The 23,055-nt window shown below is 36.1% G+C and overlaps 1 protein-coding gene across 7 annotated transcripts in view; it reads right to left on the bottom strand.

Annotated features, from left to right (window-relative positions):
* The window catches only part of LOC128738463 (triple functional domain protein), a 114,651-nt gene that overhangs the window by 4,955 nt on the left and 86,641 nt on the right, over positions 1-23,055 (bottom strand). For all 7 annotated transcript variants that reach the window (XM_053833621.1, XM_053833623.1, XM_053833624.1 and 4 more), the window contains exons 9-12: positions 17,818-17,893; positions 2,526-2,637; positions 1,760-2,385; positions 126-242 (exon numbers count right to left, since the gene is read on the bottom strand). In XM_053833621.1, the coding sequence (XP_053689596.1) occupies positions 126-242; positions 1,760-2,385; positions 2,526-2,637; positions 17,818-17,893 (931 nt within the window). The remainder of the gene's footprint in view (positions 1-125; positions 243-1,759; positions 2,386-2,525; positions 2,638-17,817; positions 17,894-23,055) is intronic.

Raw genomic sequence — 23,055 nt, 5'->3', positions numbered from 1 at the left:
AATTAGTCATGTACTGCAAATGCGTGAAGATTAATAATTGGTTGTCATGGTCCTACGCTTACATTATGTGTGTTACGACTTTCCATGCACTGTCATACGATCATAAACAATAAAAAATTACTTACTCTCTATGCCACTCGTAGATGGCCTCTATGTTGCCAAACACCATTCGCTCCTTGCCTCCTTTCAGATCATCGGGGATTGGCACAACGCTGTTTGGATTTCGTATTTCCGCAATGTAGCTGATAGTGATGAAATTATAAAACAAAATAGACAAGTATACCTATCAGTAGGTAAATCAACCCAAAATGGTATGTAAACCGAATATGCTTCTTGCAGGTACGATAAAGTAAGTATCCAGTATGAACTGAAACTGGATTATCGATGAGAAACTTGACAACTCCTCAATTATAGTGTAGATAATAATTATAACTATAAATGCCCCTTTCAATGATCTTTTTCAATTTGTAGCCGGTAAGGCGGCACAGTCAAATAGTGAATTTGTAGCTCAAAGAGTAGGACAACCCTGCTGACAGGTATGGCAGGTATGCTAATGTGATTGTTCATACACATATGGTGACAGTGACCGTGTATGATAGGGTTGAAAATTCCATGGAATGCAATAAATATGGCATTCAGAGCATATTTTGTTGATTACAATTCCGATTTTTGAAATGGTGAGTCAGGATAAGTTTTTTTCGCAATATCTCAGACAAGTCAACGAATTTGAAAACGAAAATGATCATTAAGCATACTCTTGAAAGTATTCATAAAAAATGAGTGAAATTAATTGCATAATATACACACACCATCACGTTCGACATAATCATTATGTCTATCACCCATATATTAGGGAGAAGTCCCCCAGCACCGGTCACTTAAAGATTTTGACATATATAAACTCAACACTTACCATTGCTTCAGTTTTTATTAACCGGAAGAGTAATTTAGAAAACTATTTTCCAATAAAAATAGACGTGCTTGCATCACTAATGAACCATTTTAGAAGCCAAATGAGAAAACGATAGAAATCATTACTTAAAAACTTTTTTTTTCTTAGGTTCGGTATAAGTGATATTTTCTTTCTACTCATTTTTTTTTTTGCAAAATTTTGACTTCATTCAAGAATCTGGCTGAACCAACACACCATTTTGCTGTCCGGTATTGGGGGAGGGTTCGGTGCCCGGTACTGGGCGACGGGAATCACTGAGTTCAATTTATATTTTTAACGAAATGAATAACTTTGTGGAAAAATGAACTTTGGAGCTTAAAAAATATTTAATGAAAGATATTTTATAAATGAGAAACGAAATTTTATGCGACCGAATAATGCTGTAATGCTGATCCGAAAATAAGTCGAAACATAACAATTCGATCGGCGGTAGGTAAAAACAAACAAATCTCTGTTTTCATGAATGATTTTGACCTATAAAATCACACATGTTAATTTTTTGTCCTTTTTATTGATTTTATCATATCAGCTACTAAGGTGCACCATTTGAACTATGAAAGTCAGAAGTGTCCGGTATTGGGAGCTGTCCGGCGCTGGGGGACTTTCCCCTAATATTTTTGAATCGTAATTTCACATGGTTCTTTGAGATCATTATATCAGCTTCTCACATGTCATGTTTATATCTATCTTTTTTAGTTCTCTTCTTACTCAACAGCAAGCGTAATTTCAAACATACTGCGAGTTGTCCAAATCAACGTAATTCATTAAAAAAATATTTTTACGATGAACGAAGAACATTTCACTTACCCATTAACGATTTGTGAGAGATCATTCACGTAAGCCTCTTCGGTAGCAATGAGCTCTCGCAGGGCAAACATTCGTTTCCGTAGAATCTCATCAAGTCCCTGCTCATCAGTCAGATTCTCTTCATTATTCTCAGTTTCAGAAAACTGTGGTGAAATCGCCGGCTTTCCAAGTGGCGAACCGCTGATCATAACTGTATTGCTGCTGCTTCCTCCGTTACTTACTAGTGACATCCCTACGGTAGTATTATCCAGTTGACCAATGCCAATATCCACATTGCCCTGCCCTTCGCTAACGCTGCTGAGTGCAGTAGAATCACTTTCCAAATATCGGAAACTTTGAACTTTTTCCTTGACTATTCGCTCAATTTCCGCCATATCGGCCGTCTGATTTACTGCGGCAGACGGTTCTTCCAGTGACTTCAGTGACAAAGCTTTGGTTATCTTGGCACTGGCACAAGACTGATCTTCTGCATTAGTTAAAGTAGATGACGGTGATCCAGTTAGTGCAGTGGCTGCATCCTGGATGGGTTTCATCGGTGGTGGTAGCTCAATTGTTGGCTCTTCTTCAGCTTCAAACTCGTTCTGTGAACTGGTTGTAGACGGTTCCACCTCTTCCGTTGGTTTGTCCTGTGGCGTAAATTAGTATTACAATAGATAAGGTTAAAATCTTGTAGATTAATAATCTATACAGGAATAAACTCGGTGACATTCGTTAAATGACTGTGGATATGAGAAATTTCAAACTTTGCAAGTATTTGTTTATTTACCTTAGGCTTTTTATCAGAGCCCTTCTTACTGATAAGCGATTTCTCCACTGGTGGAAGTTTATCCGATTTGCCGTGTGACAATTTCCTCAGTTGGGTTGGTAGCCACTTTTTCCTACGGTTAGAAAAAAATCAAGATATTAGTAACACATTCGCAAAAGTGCAAATAATCGTTGACAAATATTTTATAGTTTCCGCAATTTCAGAAAGGAAAAATCGATAAGATTTCAGATAAGTATCGTCATAGAGACCTTTTTATTCAGTAATCAAAATTATACTTTGAAAGTATATTTTTTTATGAATTTACCAAAGATAAAAAAGAAGAAAAAAAGTATTTTTAATTTTAAGGCAAATTCGACGGAACTGTTCAATGCAACTTGTTCAAAATAGTATTACTTCGATCGATTGTTGCTATTATGAGGTCGCCAAACTTCACAGCGGCACCGGTTGAAACAGCATAAATATTGAATCAGGCACATTATATCGCACATTACAACTGTGTTTAGCCTGCACGTCACTATCTTTTTTGCTTGTTATCAGTGTCGTACTTGTGAATGTACAAACAAAAGACATAGACTGTTGCAAATTGTAATCCAACCAGATTTTCCAACCATAGAATAATAGTAAAATTTTTTTATATTCTTTTAAATTTTACTAATGCAGTGGTAATCAAAAATATGCATTTGAATTTTGTTCAAAATTTTCGTAAATTTGGTTGACAATTGTAGGTAGTAAATAGCGCTGACAAACTATGGTTATGAACATATTATAGTAATCCCTATCGTTGAACATTGCCAAACTATATAATATCAAATTATAACGCAAATTTGCAACAGTTTTGCAATTCAAACCAAGTAACGCGTTCGATTTGATTCACTGTTTTAAACTTTATCATTTCAATAAACTGAGTCGCGGTAGGTATACAAATATTGACGCACTGCTAGCTGGTGTATATATATTGATAATACCAGTTCAATAAATTTTGTAAGTTTTTCAAGTAGACACTCAACACTGCTCATGAATTCATAGCGAAGCATACAAACAATGATACCTAATTGTCTACATTTGAATGGGGGACACTTTTCGCATTCATACGTATCTATATATAACAATGAAGCGTTTCGCCACAATCTCGGTTACTGAATATCATCAACACTTAACATTGGTTACTAAAAGGATCAATCATTTCTAAATAATGCATACATATTAATATTTATATACATATGTTCTAAACATATAACTTCAAAACAGAGAAGCGGAACAACTCTCTGTCAATTCAACTCTTTGACTCTCGGAAAAGTTAACTCTCTGAAAAGTCAAATCTTCAGAAAAGTTACGCGTATATTAGCTCTCACGCAACGCTCTAAAAAGTTAATTTTTTCCTTAACTTTTCTGAGACTATGAATTTATTGGTTGTCCAAGCGTTCGATCACACACGTGTGTTCTCCTTCTATTTTAATTTTTATTTTTTCGGTTTATTGCTGCCTTTCCACAGTTTCATACTGAGTCACATCATAGTAGGGTTAAATTAAACTCTTGGATCAGTCTGTTGCAACTATAGTTTGATACGGATACATGGTTACTTCAGGATTTTTGATAACATTCTGAAAAAACGCAAACCCAGATTGAATTTTAAATGCAAAAGAAGGAACAGCTTGGAGCAAAAAATAATCGCGAAAATCATCAAAACGCAGACTATGAAAACAACAAAAGTAAACTAGTATAACAGACTATTTTAAACTTACTGAAAGGAACTAGTATTATTTAATAAAGATCTTGCTATATACATTAAAATGTGTATTCAATATCCGAGAATCTATATTTCGCTTTTGTATTTACAATTTTCAATTACTTCAGGACTACCCAGAAAAGTCAATATTTCGAAAAAGTTAATCGACCCATTCACCAATCGATTAATTTTTCCGAGAGTCCACTGTAGATTGAAACGCTTCTGCTGACATGATAAAAGAACGGTCATCACATACGAGAACATCCGTAAACTACGTCACGCTTACATGAGAGATAGGGTGTGGACAATCGAAATGCGAGTATCTGCGAAGTATCTACTGTTATGTATACTTATATACATACGTGAGTTTGCCTATTTCGTAGAAATGTTCAAATGTTGAGAATTCTCACACAAAATGCTTTTATTTTAAAATATCACAATTTATAGGTGTAAGCATAAGTTTATAAGCATCGAGGATAGTCTCAGCACACGAAAGTTACGTTAACTTACTTTGCTTTACGCTCAATTTCAAAAATGCAATTCGATACGAAATCCAAAAGCAATCAATAACAAATCGTTGGTGGCCTGACGCTATGGCTTAGTGCAGTTCATAATAACAGTGCTATCAACCATTTCAAATAATTTGGATACGGCTGATAGAGAGAGAGAGCTTTCAAGTCCTTTCGAATCGCGCAGACGGCTGTGGTAAAGGGGATGGACTGTCCTGTATGTTATTCAACATCGCTATTAAAGGAGTGATCCAGCGAGCGAGCGAGCATCGAAACGAGAGGAACGATCTTAAGCAAGCGTGCCCAACTCCTAGCCTTGGCAGATGATTTTGGCATCGTATAATAGAAATCTTGGGACAGCGAAGACAAACTACGCCAGACTAATTGGGTTATAAAAAGGGCGTCGAAAACCAAATATATGCCAGGAGAGGCTCCAGAGAAAACAACGTTTGCCTGCCACGGACAGTGACTATTGACGGCTGGAAGTGGTTGATCAATTCATATACATATTGGGATCTGTGGTCACCGCCGACAATAAGGCGATGTAAGGAGACACAGCGACGCATTCAAGCTGGAAGTCCAGGCTACTGTTCCCTCCGCAAGAAACTTCGATCAAAGCTGCCGCACAAATCTGGCGATGTACAAAACACTAATCAGACGGGTAGTCCTTTAGAGATTTGAGACAGTAGACATTTCTCTATTTCAAAATTTTGCATGCTTCTTTGAGGAAAATCAACAAATATTTTAAAATAAAAAAAATCGAGAAAAAAAAATTCCAAACCTCAAAAAATTGTTTATAAACATGTACTATTTAACTATTGAAAAACAATCGAGAGGAGGTATGGTATACCAATTTTGAATGCTTGTGGAGCAGTGAACACATCTGTTATTTATTGCTACAATACTTTAAAAATCATATCTTGCGAATTTTAACAGTAACATCGAAATAAAAAAATACGTATTGATTTGTTTGAACAAAGAACGTAAAAAAATTTCGGTAAGAAAAAATAAAAAAATTTGACTGTAAATTTTCCGTCGAATGACCCATATACAGTGGACTCTCGAAGAAGTTAACACTCTAAAAAGTTAATTGTTCTGAAAAGTTAAGTGAATATTAGCTCTCATAAAAAGCAAAGCCTAGATGCTACATTCCGTTATTGAAACTTGACCTTCTATTTTTTATACGACAGACTTCGCAACCAACTGTTAGAGTACAAGACAATTGCAGGGCCAGTTGCTACGATCCTATTGACTCTAACAGCATCTCCCAGTCGAGATTCGAACATACTACAGCTGGCTTATTAGGCCAGCGTCATACCTCGGAGCCCACTGGAAGGTTTTATTATTAGCTCTCATACAACACTCTAAAAAGTTAATTTTTGCCTTAACTTTTCAGAGAGTTTGAATTTATTGGTTGTCCAAGCGTTCAATCACACACGTGTGTTTTCCTTCCTTTTTCGGTTCATTGCTGCCTTTCCACAGTTTCATACTGAGTCGCGTCATAGTAGGGATTAAATTAAACTCTTGGATCAGTCTGTTGCAACAATAGTTCAATACGGGTACAGGATTTTTGATAACATACTGGAAAAGCGTAAACTCAGATTGAATTTTAAATGCAAAAGAAGGCGTAGCAGGGAACAAAAAATAAGTGCGAACATTAGCGACTATTTTAAACATACTGAAAGAAACTAAGTATTATTTCATACAGATCTCGTTACATATTTCTTTCCATTACAACTTCCAGATACGTAAAAATGTGCATCCTATATCCGAGAATGCATTTTTCACTTTTGTATTTATCATTTTCGATGACTTTTAGGACTACTCAGAAAAGTTAATATGTCGGAAAAGTTAATCGGCTCATTCCCCAATTGATTAACTTTTCCGAGAGTGCATTGTATTAGCTCAAACAAACTTAAAATACAATTATTGCGTTATTTTGAAGATATTAGGGACATTTTAATAATATCCAATTTTTCAGGTTCTTATATTACGAAAATAAATTGTCTAGATTATAAAGTTGTGCAAATTGAACTTGCTCTAAAGTTTGAATTAGAACGGTACTTATATAAAGACACATTGGTTAAAAACAAAACCTTCGTCATGAAAATGTGTCGAACATGAAATTGACATTACATTTTTACTGGTTCAACCAAAATTTTTTTCGCCAATGACACATTCCAGCGTTACGGGACACAATTAGCACCCTTTGTTACCCTGAGAATCGCCTCCTGTTTCACCAAATTTTTGGCAAATACCTTGTAAAATAGTTGTTATAAGAGTACTTTATTTTCCACTAGAATGCCAGGAATTTAATGAAACAGGAACCGATCTGCATAGTAGGGATAATGTCCCGTAACGCTGGTATGTGTCTTAAGTGTTTATGAAATCGATAAGATCATTTGTGCTGACGTTTGTTTAAAAAATTACGTGTTGAACATAGTGGGGAAAACTGATTATTCAGATTTCATACAGAATTTATACGGTATCAGCTGATCAAACTCGATCTACTGTCGGATAGGCGTACCAATCAACAACTGATGTTTGTGTTTGACCTTATGCAGGGAATTATTGACTGCACGGCATTACTAGAACACATGCCAATCCATGATGCAATACTTTTCCACAGGACGTACTTTGGCCATAACAACAGATTAAACTCATGTCTTCAAGCCTTCAACGATGTGTGTGACATTTTCGACTTCGACATGACCAAATCAGTTTTAAAAAAACCGACCAGTGAAATCACATAGTACAACATATTTTACATATACGTATATTCAGTCTGAACAATTTTTTGTCGAAGGCAGTGTAAAATAAAAAAAGATATAAAAATAATTCGAAATCCCGCAGAGTTTTTATGATCGTGCACAAGCTAAAGTGCTAAAGCGATGATAAATGCAACGGATGGGGTCACGTGAGAGATGAAGAAACAACAAGTTTATATTCTGATTTTTTGAATATCACAATTAACAACTTCTATTGCACCGATTGTCATAATGCCCAGCGTTGTCAGAATTCGATAATTCAATAGCACATTACCTTAATCGTACATGTCCAAGCCAAATTTTTTCATTATTATCACAAAATAATGTCGTTTTCACTGCTGTTGAGCACGTTCCAAGCAATCCCATCATTGCAGCGAACACACACGATTGATTTCCACGATTGCTAGCGAAATATCTGGTAAACCGCTCAATTCATTTTATTTCATCTTCTGCGCACCTACTTGCTTAATATCACGAAATAAACACCATTTAAGAGTACATGGCTACAGTCAGAAAAGCACTATTCCACCTCTTCCAACCAGATCTGCTTAAACCCTAAGCGATCCTTATACGGAAACTCTTTCAATTCAAACCTTCAACTTCCGAAATAAACGAGTATTGACTAATACTCATTTGACTATGAGGAGCAGAAAAACATTGAGGTATATCGAGTGGAAGCTAGGAACTTGAATAGCTGAACGACAAGACGTGCTGCGGTTTCGTCTCAAATACGCGATATACTGATCAGTATACTAGAATTGAATTAATATTTCATCTGCGAGCCATTGGATACATGTACATATGGAAGTTATAGGGTGTCTGATACTAGGGCAAAGAATAGCGCTTGAATCATCTTTTATAATTGAGCACTTATTTTCAAAAACTACCAACAAGTCGAATTTTTGCCAATAAAATACTTGGAAACGGACGTAAAATTCAATTTTAATGCACAATTTTCCCGCTAACACAGTTGTATCTGTATTAATGATATTTAATTGGACATCTAACCAACGATTTTCAACGACTTTAGCCAAAAATCTTTCCATGATGAGGTGAAATTTGCAGATTTATTTAAGTACCATCTTCTGCTTAATATTACTACAATGAACTTGGAGAAGCATTTGAGTGTTGATAAAGAACCACCCTACAACAGATACCTGCAAATAAGCCGCGTGTGAGTAGAATTATCTCATCGGTGCCTATTGTAAGTGAGCTGGAATCGACCATCTATGACAAATGTATGTGTGCATGGAGAAGACAGTCGGTTGTAGCATTGAAACAGATCATCAGGTTAACCGCACACTGTTAATATTTTCAATCCACCTTAGCTAAGTATACTGTTGTATATATTACATTGACAAAAGAAGCGAGATTCTGCTTTCAACAGATAATGAATGCTTAATTTGAGTACCGTAACAGGTTGAAAATGATAATATTATGCGGTGAACCACAAATTGATTTGATCTTTTACTGATTATCAAATTAAGCCGGTAGGTAAGCTTCACAATTTTTCTATGCATTCATATGAAGCAACATTTTTTGTATCAAAATTATGGATTTGACCTAAACTTTACGACCTATTAAGTTTAAACTTTACGACCTAATTAAGAGAATTCTTGAATGCAACGCGAAGCTTTAACCAAATCTTTTGTTTTACAATAATGTTCCAATTTTATCAACTCCCGATTTTCTCTATCCCCGATTTTGTCAACTTTTTATCCCGACTTTGTCAGCCTATAAATTTTGTTTAACTTTTGTGTTTAAAGCATAACATAATTAATATAACATAACAAAATTTTTAAAATTTTTCAGTCTGCCTGACACTGTTCTGATCCCTGGGGAAGAGTTTTTGAATAAAATGACGACTTTTTTCTGCTTTTAAAGCTAGAGATCACGTGGAACTGACAAGCAAGCGATCTAATCAATTAATAAGGAACCATAGAGCTAGCTTTTCCGTGTGCTGGTGGCCGACCAAATAAAACAAAAAAAAAAGCTAGCTAAGGTTTATATCATGCGTGTCAGTTGCTTATGATTGTAGCTGGTAATGTAATCATGCAATTTTTTTCTTGCAAAGGATGCACCCGCTAATTCCAAATTCAACAATGCGACGACTCGTTAATCCGGATCCGAAGCTTTGTATTTGTCATTTAAAAATACTTTACCAAACTAGATTATCCACATAATTTTCCACAACGCATACACAGAATTTTTTATTCTTTCCCTTCGCCAATTAATATCGTAAACAATATGGTTCTCCTTACAACTTCACGCTAAATTTTATCAGAAACTCTATTTTTTCTTTGCTTTTCTTTTCCGAGCAAAAAACATACATATTTACCACATAAAATCTTTTGAAAATTTCCGATGCTATTTACGCAGGGATAAACAAGATGACATGTCAAAACTACACGAATTAACTGCGTGGTTGATCAAGATTTTTTTTCATTTGGCGCTTAACATGCTTCCTAAACAAAAAATTAATCTGTTCTGAATATTGGATTATGTTTAATTATAACTTGATATTCTATGTAAAAATTCTCCGATTTTCAAAAAAAATAGATATATATATATATATATATATATATATATATATATATATATATATATATATATATATATATATATATATATATATATAAATACTAGCTGACCCGACAAACTTCGTATTGCCACAAATTAACCTGTGTTGTACATAAATCATGAATCTCGGATGATCTTTGTCACAATCTCGAATTTTGCAAGCCCCCCAGTGGGCGGCGCTTCCGACGGCGGGTCATCGGCAACACTCGCGACCGTCTCGTCCCGAATGATCTAGTGTTACTATAGATAGTTTTTGTGGTCTTGTATTGACTAATGTTTTATGGAAGAGTCTCGAATTTCTCGAGTTCGATTAGTTTTTGAATTTCGCAAAAATTTCTGTTTTATTGGTATGAGAGTTCATATCCCCCTACCACAGGGGTGAGAGGTTTCTAACTATCGTAAAATAAATTCAAGACTCCAAAATCTCCCACATGCCAAATTTGGTTCCATTTGCTTGATTAGTTCTCAAGTTATAAGGAAACTTGAATTTCATTTGTATGGGAGCTCCCCTATTAAAAGGGGAAGGGGTCGTAATTCACCATAGAAAAAATTTCTGCCATGTAAAACTCCCACATGCCAAATTTGGTTCCATTTGATTGATTGGTTCTCGAGATAAGAGGAAATTTGCATTTCATTTATATGGCAGCCCACCCTCTTAAAGGGGAGATGGGCCATAACTCGCTTTTTAAAGAAGAGAGGGGTCTCAATTTACCATAGAAAAAAATCTTGCGTCCAAAACCACTTACATGTCAAATTTGGTTCCATTTGCTTGATTAGTTCTCGAGTTATGAGGAAATTTGTATTTCATTTGTATAGGAGCCCCCCTCCTAAAGTGGGGAGGGGTCCAATTCATCATAGAAAAAAATTTTGTCTCCAAAAACACCCACGTGCCAAATTTTGTTTCATTTGCTTGATTAGTTCTCGAGTTATGAGGTAATTTGTATTTCGTTTGTATATGAGCTCCCCCTTTTAAAGTGGGGAGGGGTCCTTATTCACCATAGAAAATATTCTTGCCCTCGAAAACTTTCACATGCCAAATTTTGTTCCATTTGCTTGATTAGTTCTCGAGTTATGAGGAAATTTGAATTTCATTTGTATAGGAGCCCTCCTCCTAAAGTGAGGAGGGGTCCCAGTTCATCATAGAAAAAGTTTTTGTCTCCAAAAACACCCACGTGCCAAATTTGGTTCCATTTGCTTGATTAGTTCTTGAGTTATGAGGAAATTTGTATTTCGTTTGTATAGGAGCCCCCCCTCTTAAAGTTGGGAGGGGTCCCAATTCACCATATAAAATATTCATGCCCTAGAAAACTTTCACATGCCAAATATGGTTCCATTTGCTTGAGTAATTCTCGAGTTATGAGGAAATTTGCATTTCATTTGTATAGGAGCCCCCCTTCCTAAAGTGGGGAGGGGTCCCAATTCATCATAGAAAAAATTTTTGTCTCCAAAAACACCCACGTGCCAAATTTGGTTCCATTTGCTTAATTACTTCTCGAGTTATGAGGAAAATTGTGATTCTTTGGTACATGAGCCCCCCTCTTAAAGTGGGGAGGGGTCCTAATTTACTATAGAAAATATTCTTGCCCTCGAAAACCTTCACATGCCAAATTTGGTTCCATTTGCTTGATTAGTTCTCGAGTTATGAGGAAATTTGTATGGAAGCCCCCCCTTTTAAAGAGGAGAGGAGTTATAATTCCCCTTATAAAGAGGGGAGGGGTCTCAATTTACCATAGAATAACTTCTTGTCACCGAAGACACCCACAGGCCAAATTTTGTGCTATTTGCTTGATTAGTTGTCGAGTTATGCAGAAATTTGTGTTTCATTTGTATGGGAGCCCCCCCTCTTAGTGGGGGGAGGGGTTTCTAACCATCACTAAAACCTTTCCTGGCCCCAAAAAACCTCTACATGCATATTTTCATGCCGATTGGTTCAGTAGTTTTCGATTCTATAAGGAACATACGGACAGACAGACAGACAGACAGACAGACAGAAATCCTTCTTTATAGGTATAGATATATATATATATATATAGATATATATATATATATATATATATATATATATATATATATATATACATATACACACTAGCTGACCCGACAAACTTCTTATTGCCACAAATTAAACTGTGTTCTATGACCTTTGTCACAATCTCGAGTTTTGCAAGTTTCTGGGGAGTTCATGGGTGTAGAAAACAACTCCCCCCATTGCTTAGCTTGATAAAATAAAGCAGATAGCATTTAAATATTCGCCATCATTACGAACCATTTCGCCGAATACCATTTTGCGGAACACCAATTCTCGGTTGACCATAACGCGGAGTATAGGGTTTCGCAGAATACCACTTCGCGAAAAACCTTACGCGGGATGTACCATTTCACGGAAAATCTCTTCGTAGAAAGTACCATTTCGCAGGGGTGACCCAACTGAAGGAAAGTAACAGAGATCAGTAGATTTAGAAAAATAAATAAACCTAGATAGAGGTGATCTCTACGGGGGCTGCCCCCCGTAGTGGCCGGCGCTACCGAAGGCAGGTCACCGGCAACACTCGCGGCCTGTGGCCGTCTCGAGCTGAATTATCTAATGTTACTATTGATAGTTTTTGGTGGTCTAATGGTAGATTAATGTTTTATGAAAGAGTCTAAAATTTCTCGAGTTCAATTAGTTTTTGAGTTACGCAAAAATTTCTGTTTTATTTGTATGACAATCCCCCTACTACAGGGGTGAGAGGTCTCAAACCATCATTAAAATAATACTTGCCTCCAAAACCCCCCACATGTCAAATTTGGTTCCATTTGTTTGATTACTTATGAGGAAACTTGTATTTCATTTGTATGGGAGCCCCCCTTCCCTCCTGAAGAGGTAAGGGGTCCTAATTCATCATAGAAAAAAATCATGCCTCCAAAAACACCCACATGCCAAATTTGGTTATATTTGCTTGATCAGTTCTCGAGTTATGCAGAAATTTGTGTTTTATTTGTATGCGAGCCCCCCCTCTTAGTGAGTGGAGAGGTCACTAACCACCATAAGAACCTTCCCTGGCCCCAAAAATCCCTACATGCAAATTTTCACTCCATTCGGTTCAGTAGTTTTCGATTCTATAAGGAACATACGGTTTGGTTGCCCATTTTAACGAAACCAACAGATTAGAGCCCACTGCAACCCATAGTTGCTTCACAAAACAATTGATGACATTACTTTTCAGAGGAAACCTGTAGGTTCATTTGTTAAAGTCACACGCATGCCCTAGGTGAAATTTGTACCTCTGAGCCTAGAATTGATTTTGACAATAATTCCCTAATAGTCTTCATTGTTACTCTGATCAACGTACACGTTTGATTTTTTTTATTCCGGCATCGAAATCATCGCTTCCCTAACATTAGCCCTGATATCTTTCACAACACTGGATAAGATAACGATTCGCTATATACTGATATTTACAACGTAATGCCATTTGAGATATGGTTTAAAGGAACATCAAGTAACTCAAAATTGAGTTATTTTGTCTTTTTCAAGAATTAAATATACCTTGAAATAGACTGTTTGAACCGGTAAATAATCATTAAACTTCGTTTTCAATTATTCGCATTGGCGGAATTGAGAAGGGAAAGGAAGAGAGTCGCATCAATGCTATGTTTTCGAGGGATGGCTATTCACATACAGAGGAGGAGTTAATCTACATTTCAGCAAACGAGAAGTTGTGAAAAGATTTACAGAATAACAATTATTTCTCATTCTTGAAAACTGGAATTTTCAGTCAAGATTGCTTTGAACACTTTCTAGGACACGAATGAACGCTTTGCGTTTGAAAATAAAATAAAATAAAAACATCCAGATCTCATCTGGCTATATGTTCATAGTGATAAATTCGATGGTTTCTAAAAAGTTATAAACGTCGAAGCTTCAACGTTTGAGCTTCAACGACAAGAGAAGCTACTTTTTGAGTTTTTGATCCTTTCTCTTTATATGAATGGAATTCTCAATGCCGTTTCTATCGACTTTGCAACGGTTTTCGATGAAGTGGCGCACGTTATATTGGTGGCAAATTAGAAAAAATTGGATTCCCCGAATGGCTAACACGATGTATACTGTCGTACCTCACCGAGCGTACCACCTACGTTCGATTGAAGATGGGACGAGTTCATTTTTGTTTGAGATTAAATTAAAATGGGTGTGGCTCAGGGCAGCCTTCTAGGTCTACTGCTGTTTATATTGTTTTTGAATGATCTGTACACAACTATACAGTATCCTATGATGATCTCAAATTTTTACGTGTAGAAACGTCAGCGGATGACAGCGGTTGGATTGCAATCCAAGCTGACATTGATTCGTTAATAAGCTAATGCACGCTAAACGGTAATAGTTTCTCTTGCTGTAGAAAAAGACCCAACGTTATAACATTTGATTAGTAAATTGTCAGCAACAAGTATCAGCCGTCTAAATACAGTGAAGGATTTAGGCATTCTATTAGACAGTAAATTAAGCAGATTGCGTCTACTACTGCCAAAGCCTATGCTGGTGTATGAAATGAGGAAGGCAAATGAGGAGCGTCCAATATAGCTCTCTCTAGCTATCCCAAGCCCCTACCTAGCGCCTCCACGTGGCCATACCCGGTAATGCTCTATTGAGTAGCCAAGCTAGGAGGTGCGATACTGTGTGGTTCCCGGCTGCCTGATCTCATAATCGAGGTTTTGGGCAGACGATGGACCCACACGATCTGGTTAATAAGTAAGCATAGTTATTTTAAATATTTTTTTCGTTTTAGCTTATGAAGCATTTACTGATTTATAGTGAAAACTTTGGCCAATACGAGTGTTAATACTGCACATGGATATTGGATACCAGAAGAAAAATTAAATTAATTATTAGAAGCACTTATGGAAACTAAAAGGACGCAACTCTATTCCATTCGAAGGACTGCTGGTGAGATTGTTCTATTTTTACCGATATACCACATTTCATAAATAAACTAGAATCGGGAAGAGGAAGGGACCATCAGAGCACTTGTTTGAAGCGGTGGGCCTAGGGAGAGTGAAACAGTCAACTTTCTAGGGTTAATCTTGGCCCGATTAACAACACATCGTGGATAATGAGCGGGCTCTTCTCCCCACCTGCTGGAGTCATTCTGCATTAAGACGGTTTATTCAACGATTGACTCAGGTGACTTAGCCCTTGGAAAGAGATTTTCTAAATCCCTGGTACGCGTAAGTGATGTTGCTTATCGACCAATTCCCTTTTGGCCTTTCATACAAGAGTTGGGAAGCATGACCAATCGTTGAATATGTTCAACACTTTTTGACATGATAGGCTTATTGCTATGAACGGATGTTCTGCTAAGGCAGGTGGTAGTACCATATATTCATATTCACTACTGCCAAAGCCTATGCCTAAAACAATTATAAGATATTTACTGCCTAAAGCCGTTATATTTTGCGATTGTACGGAGCATACTCGAGTATGGTGTGCTTGTGTGGTCTCCTATGCTGTGCAAATGAATCGAATCGAACGAATCCAATGCCATTCTGTTCGGTATGCTCTACGACTCCGGCCCTGGCGAGATCCAGTTCGTCTATTGCACTACGAACACTGATGCGCGCTTATTCATCTACCGATGATGACAACTAGGACGACGCTGCTGCAACGGCTTTTTGTTTTTGACATGCTTGGTAATAATATCGACTGCCCCGAGTTCCCGAGTTGCTGAGCCGTGTTCCAATCAACGTGCCTGTCAACCTCATTTTTTCGGCTTCCTGTGTACCGTACTCAATATGCCCAAAACAAACCGTTTAATGTTTGTTATAGAGAGATTGACAATATCTCAGAGTGCTACGATTTTAATATAAGTAACATAACTTATAATAGCTCCCATTTGGCCTCGGGGTACAACACTGGTCTAATAAGCCAGCCGTCGTATTTTCGAATCTTGGCTGGGAGAGGCTGTTAAAGTCAACAGAATTGTAGCTCAGCACCGCAAATGTCCTGTACTCCAAAAGCTAGTTGCGAAGTTTTTCATAAAAAAACAGAACGTCATAAATAAATAAATAAATAAATAAAAGTAACTGATAGGAGCTACATTAAATCGAGTGATGTGATTCGTGCGCATCTCGGGCGCACTCTCGAGTCCCTTCGAAACGCGGCGTGGGTTAAGACGGTTGGGTGGCGCATTAAAGCAACAAATCGGGCCTACTTCACTCTTTACAAAACGCTACGATCAAAAAACATACACCATTTGAAGCTGACAATGTGCAAACAAAACTTTCATTAGACCAGTAGTTCCTTATAGACCTGAAGCTGTAACACTGCTCACGAAGGACATACGCGCTCTTGCTGTGTTCGAGCGCAAGGTGCTGCAGACGATATTTGATGGAGTACAACCTGAAAGTGGAAAGTGGCGGACGCGTATGAATCACGAGTGAATGTTGGTAGAGTGGACACGTCGTAAGGATGCCGGACGACAGTGTAACAAAAATTATTCTCTCCAACAACCCCACCAGCACCAGGAACAGGGCGACTTGCGACTTTTGAGTCTCCTGAGAAATTGGCAACAAGTGGTCCAAGATCAAGTTGAATGGAGACGACTGCTTCAAACAGCATGAGTCACTTCGACTCCATGCTGACGACGACGACGACGACGACGAAGCGATATCAAAATTCTCGCAACTATCATTGTTGATCTAGACCGACAATAAAACTGAAATACAAGATAAACTAATCTTCGTAGATGTTAATTCTTTTACCTCACTTTATTGATCCTAGAGAGAAATCCTTTAAAGATTTCCAAGTTTGAGAAGAAAAGTAAATAACAAAACTTTAAATAATTTTCAAGGCATTGCACATGAGATAGTTTTACATCTTTACATTTACAGAAAATTTTACATCTTAGCATATGCTTGGATGTGCTTTTGCAAGTATATTGTCTATGTTTTCATAATTTTTGTATGAAATTTCAGTAGACAAGATATATCATTTTATTACAGTTGAAGGCTTGTATACAAGTTGCCCCTTTCAAAAATTTGAAAAGGAAGTCACAAGAATAACTGATTAACGCTTAGGTTTATATTAGTCTGCATATCGTTTAAAAACTGAGTTATTAACCACACCGCACCCTTAAATAATAACAAATTTAAAATCAAGGGAGTCCGCCATAATCTCCCAGTTGGCCTCGAGGTATGATGGTAGCCTAATAAGTCAGTCGTCGTACGTTCGAATCTCGATTGGGAGAGGTTGTTAGAGTCAATAGGATTGTAGTAACTGGCACTGCAATTGTCTTGTGCTCTAACAGCTGGCTGCGAAGTCTGTCGTGTAAAAACAGAAGGTCAAGTTTCGAAAACGGAATGTAGCACCTGACCTAGGCTATGCTTTGGAGTCCACCATAGGTCACTCATAAAAAATATTTTTTATAAATTTTAACGTAAAAACAACTCTTGTATCCTCTTGCCATCGCAATTTCTTATAGTGTTCCGAATAAAAATTTTGCCGAACCTGCCGAAATTTTGTCATAGTCTGTACGGAACGTAATCTGTGCGTGTAGCGATAGCTCCCAGATTTAATCAAAATCACTGATTTTCCATCCCTGCTTTGACCATAGAGACAAAGATTGTAAATTAAGGACAAAAAAAAAGTATTGGCAATAGCAACCATCATGATTTAAATTTGATTTGTATTTGGTTGTCAATATTTATAAGATAAGTCAATCTTTTATACTCACCCACTGAAACCCTTTCGTTTGTTAACAGGTGATGTATGCTGATTTGATAAAATACAGTCATTTTCTTGAGGAACCTCTGTAAATAAAAAAAATGAAATAAAACGCAAATTAGCATGGCGTCGGCGGTCAACGAATCTGAGATATGAATATTTAACAAATTTTCCGCATTCTTAACGGACTCTAATTCTAGTTTTAAGAGCTTAAAATTTATTTGGTATTTGGTATGCTTACTTCATTGGATAGCAAATTACAACAAAACATTCCAATAAGGCACGTGCGTAGCCATATGGTGGAATTGTGGGAGTTTAAAACCCCCGTTCCCATCTGCAAATTGTGATATCACATAAAAATGAGTTTGTTAAATCAGTATCGCACCTCGAGGCCAATTGGAGGCGCAGAAAAGCGTTTCAACTACCAATAAAATATATTTTGTAATGCAAAAGTACGAAAAAGTAACTAACTGAATCTTTAAATACTTTGCTGCAATAAACGGTTTTGTGAATAACCGCTTTTGTCTTTGTTGTTTTGTTTACTGCTTAAAGGGTAAACACATTTTTGAAATTTTCAGAAGTATGCTTACTGTGTGAATCTCCGTCAAGCATTTCACCTTGTTACGCGAAAGAAATTTCACATCGTTACACATGCACCTTTCATTCTGCGGATTTTCTAACATCTATATTTTTTCCAGCAATGTGTTAAAAGCTATCGATACTTAAGAAAATTAAAATGCAATTGTAGGAGTAAATAATATTATATTAAAACTAAAATATTATTAAATTACAACATAATACGACACTCGACAGTCGTCTTTCAGATGCTGTAAGCGTGCTTATGTATCCTTTCGTTTGCGCATCACCTCGTAATAATAGTTGGAATGATTAGTTTTTAAACAAATAGAAAATTTTCATTGAAACCGTTTACCGTTTTACGTTGGTTTGCGAAACCTAAAGCTGAATCTCGCAGAAAGTAGCAATATTATTTACCGGTTACAACAAATGTATTCTTATCCTTGAAACCATGTTTTTGCGAAACAATCCGTGAAGCGATAAGTACGAGAGCCTCCACACAAGGCTTCATATAGTGATATTCTATTCAGGCATCAGAATCATTTCCATCGTATTGCATCCCGGCTTGGCAGAAATCAAATGCAATTTATCAATCCAATTTGATTCCCATTCTACTGTATGCATTCATTCAATTAGAAAAAAATCCATGATGCACTGTATTTTCTGGCCTAGTTTTGCGTTGGTCTATTTTCGGTCTGTCAACCATCGTATATCGATATATACACGGCGAACAATTCTGTATATTGAGTTTTGATTCTAATCCGTGAATCCTGCAGCCGCTTTTACAACAAAGCACTGTGCTTTCATGCCAATTCGGCGAATTTCGGAATTTACCCAGTTTTTTACGCGAATTTCGGATTTTACTTGTTACTTGGGTTTTTACTTGTTACTTACTTGTTCTTTGCAAATCTTTTTACAAGTTTTTTATCGAATTTGGTGGCAATCTAATCATATAAAACTGATAGTATGCTTGTATGCATCGCCAGAACTCCAGAAATCCTGGACGGTTTTTCATCAAATTGCCAAGCATTTTGTTCCTAGACATAAGTGAATCGCTAAAGAAGGGGAAGGAGGTCCAAATAATGAAAAAAGACGCTATTTTACTTTGATGTACCATTTGGTTGAGAAACAAAAGCAGAGACATCGGATAATTAGCCAGTTGCTTACAATTTTTTGAGTAGAAATTAATTCGGCGACTTTGAAAAGTTTATGAAACACGCAACTCCGAATATTTATTAATTTTTGTTTATAGACCCGAAAATGTTGCCTGCGAAAAATAAACAAAACATTCTCAGACTCTCCAGATCTGTTTGTCGATGTTTCGATGAAAATAATCGGAAGAATTGGGTCGGCCTCCTCGTATACTGAAAACTAGACAAAGACTATGACGCTAACTTCATTTTCATCCCATTGAAGTTCTCATACATCGTCATCACTCACCGACACAGTTGCTGTTTCTTCTTTGAAGGCTTATTTTGGCTGCAACTTTTTACTAGGGAATTTTTTATGTACTACAGTAGCATGCTTCAGCAATAAAACGCAATATATGAAATAATATGCACAATCGTTTCTTCGTTTAGAATAATACGAAATAAATCAGATTGAAGAAAAATTAAATATCTTTTCGCTAATTATTATTAATTAGAATTCCGTAATAATTATTAAAGATGTTTTAGTCAACATTTGTTCACAATCACGCAATGAGAGAATGTGTAAAAAGTAACTAGCCTCTCGTAATTTCTTTAAACGTCACATTTTCCTTCGATTGTTGATCTATAAAATTGGTTAATTTGACCTTTGGCAGACATGGAAGAATACGAAGTGTTAGAACGGCATCGTATTCATGAAGACAAACAGGAGGAATGTGTCGCTATAAATAATAGGTATCTAGACATTGTATTCCAAACCAATATTTTCCAGATCTTATATCATTGGATTAATTGTAGTAAATAGTTTTCTATATTGAAATCGTTTGCTTTTATCCTAAAGTATTATATTATTATAATCATTTATCTCTGCAACTTCAAGGATTTATTACAATTAATTTTATTTTGTTTCCTATATTGTTGAAATATTTAATCAACAGTGTTACAAAATTCTTGCCTCTACTAAAATTGAACTATAGACACTTTTGTGAAAGTGTATTAAACCCACACAATTCTTCATCGTATGCAAACAAAGATCATTTCAATTCAAAAACATTTGACCTGAATGTCTGTTATTGCAAAAAAAAAAGCTCAAATAGCTGCCGACACTTGCACGTCCAATTCACTTGTTTGCACTATTTTCATTTACTCAATAAGACTATCTCAATTCAAAAACATTGAACATGATTGTCTACTAATGGCATAGGCTTGAAATGCCGCCGACACTTGCACGAATATAGACCTGTTTGCACAATTTTCACTCACTCATGGTATGTCGTACCAGACCGAAGAGTCCCCTTCAAGGCGTGGCATCAACACGCTAATGTATTCAAAAAGATAAATAAATGTTACAATCGTTGTTTGGTTTATAATATTTTACTCGCAAATAACAGATGACACTTTTGGCGAAATTCATATATCACCTATACTAATTGTCCTTCGTAAAGTGAAATTGAAATTAAGTTTGCATACAAAGCGTATCACCGTAAAAGAGATGTCACTAATTAAACTTACACCATAGCTCTTTCAGCATTGTTTACTAGCTGCCGTGCTTCCGTTATTAAGCTTAACTTAGCCGATAATAAAGTACGTAAAATGGGACATAGCATGAATTCACTTATCCCTTAACCTTGACACTTTGAACGAACGCAACGCGTCTACCGCCGGTGCAAACAACTCTTACAACTGATCCATTCACATATTCAAACGTATTAACTGCGAAACTGCACTTCGTGTTTCGTCTAACTCATGCCGAGAGTAAATATATCTGCTGAACTGCCACACTAAAACGACGATCGTGTAAGGTGTGTTTCCGCTGTAGGATCAAAAAATGGTCTGCGCTTTGCTATTACTCATATCGCAGAATTAAGATATTATAGAGAGATAGACACAGTTCATTCGACAGTTTGCCATAGTTGAATTACTTGAAATGTATTTATTAATAGTGACAGTGCCAAACACTAGTACATCTATGAACTTGAACTTATTCCATGAATTTTCAAATAAAAATAAAAATTAAAATTTTAATAAATTCATGTTTTGTCAATACATCCAGCATTTGATGACATTCTGCTTACAAAGCGTGTTGATTCTCAACAAGAAAGCAGCGCCAAAACCTTGAAACACTTTAGTTCTCTTTGTATCTTTTTGCTACAACACCAACGAATTTTTGAAATGAAATAGCATTTATTTTTGGAATTTATGTCTTCCTACCTCCGTGCCACCATAAGTCTATTCATCTCACCACTTTCGGGTCAATCTCAGTAGCAGAGATTTATAGAAACCATGAGAGATTCATTAAATGTGGTGATTGTGTGATTGAGATGCCACTTTTATGATCTATTAGCTTAATTCTCTTATTTAAAATATCCTATCTATCATTAACTGACCACAATTGTCAATAACGATGTACTACAAGAAGAAAAGAATATGCTATTACTCTAGTGAGTGCATTGAAGTGCAATATGTCAATAATAGTATGCAGGCATTTGCGCGATTTTCTTGCTCATCGCAATATGAAATTTTGACCTATCTAATCTTAATTTTGAACGATCAATTCGTGACATTTTTTCGCAGTACAAAACTTATAACTAAATTGTTTAAAATTAGAATAATGTTGTTTTTAAAATAATGTTAATTTTTAAAAGATCATAAAATTCTTTATCCAGAACATGCAGATGACAATAATAGCGTTAATAAGTGAGCACTTTTTATTGCAAAGTTGACTAGACTGTAAAATTATTGACATTTTGTTTTTCACTATCACGAATACTTTTTGTAATTTGATTAGTAACAGCAAAATTAGAAATAGCAAAATTACGAAATTGTATTGACAATAAAGATGAGTATATGTTTTCGGTACATATTAACTAATTTTTTTGGTCCAATAGCAAGAAACATCAATAAAAAATAACTGTATAAGAATTCGATTGACGTGTTTTAAAGGTATGAGGAAGCTGTTAGAATGTAGCATAACGAATAGTATTAGGATAATTAATTTGTTTCGATACCGTGAACTTAGCTAATATTGTTTAACCCAACGGCTAGCTCACAAATATTTACTTACGTGCACGTGAGATTCTAGACCTAGACCGAATGCTTAAAGATTTAAATAACCACTCACAACTCGGTAATATTGCTCACTTCTTAATACTGTAGTCGGGATTACAAGCTTATTGAACATATACGGCTAATTAGCCAAATTCTGTGCAGTTCGAACCAAGGGTGTTTCTGGACGATTGCATATAATTGCACCATGCTTAGTAATAAATAACGCGTTACTAATAACGGAATGTGGATTTAACTTCTTCATGCATGATTTTTAATTTGCTAGAAAAATCAATTTTTTAAGAAATGTTGAAGAGATTCGTCTCTTTTCCAGTTTGCTTACGCATAAATTAAATTATTTTGTATCCGTTCATGGCTTGAAGCGTGCTAAATGTTAATCAATAATCGTCCAATTTAATTCACAGTTTACTATTTTATTGCAGATGCGGTCACCAAGTAAGGGAGCCTGGTGAGTAAAC

The sequence above is a fragment of the Sabethes cyaneus genome, chromosome 2 (assembly GCF_943734655.1).
Source record: "Sabethes cyaneus chromosome 2, idSabCyanKW18_F2, whole genome shotgun sequence".
Taxonomy (NCBI): domain Eukaryota; kingdom Metazoa; phylum Arthropoda; class Insecta; order Diptera; family Culicidae; genus Sabethes; species Sabethes cyaneus.
Note: the sequence above shows the minus strand (reverse complement) of the source record. Positions and strands in the feature narration are given on the sequence as shown.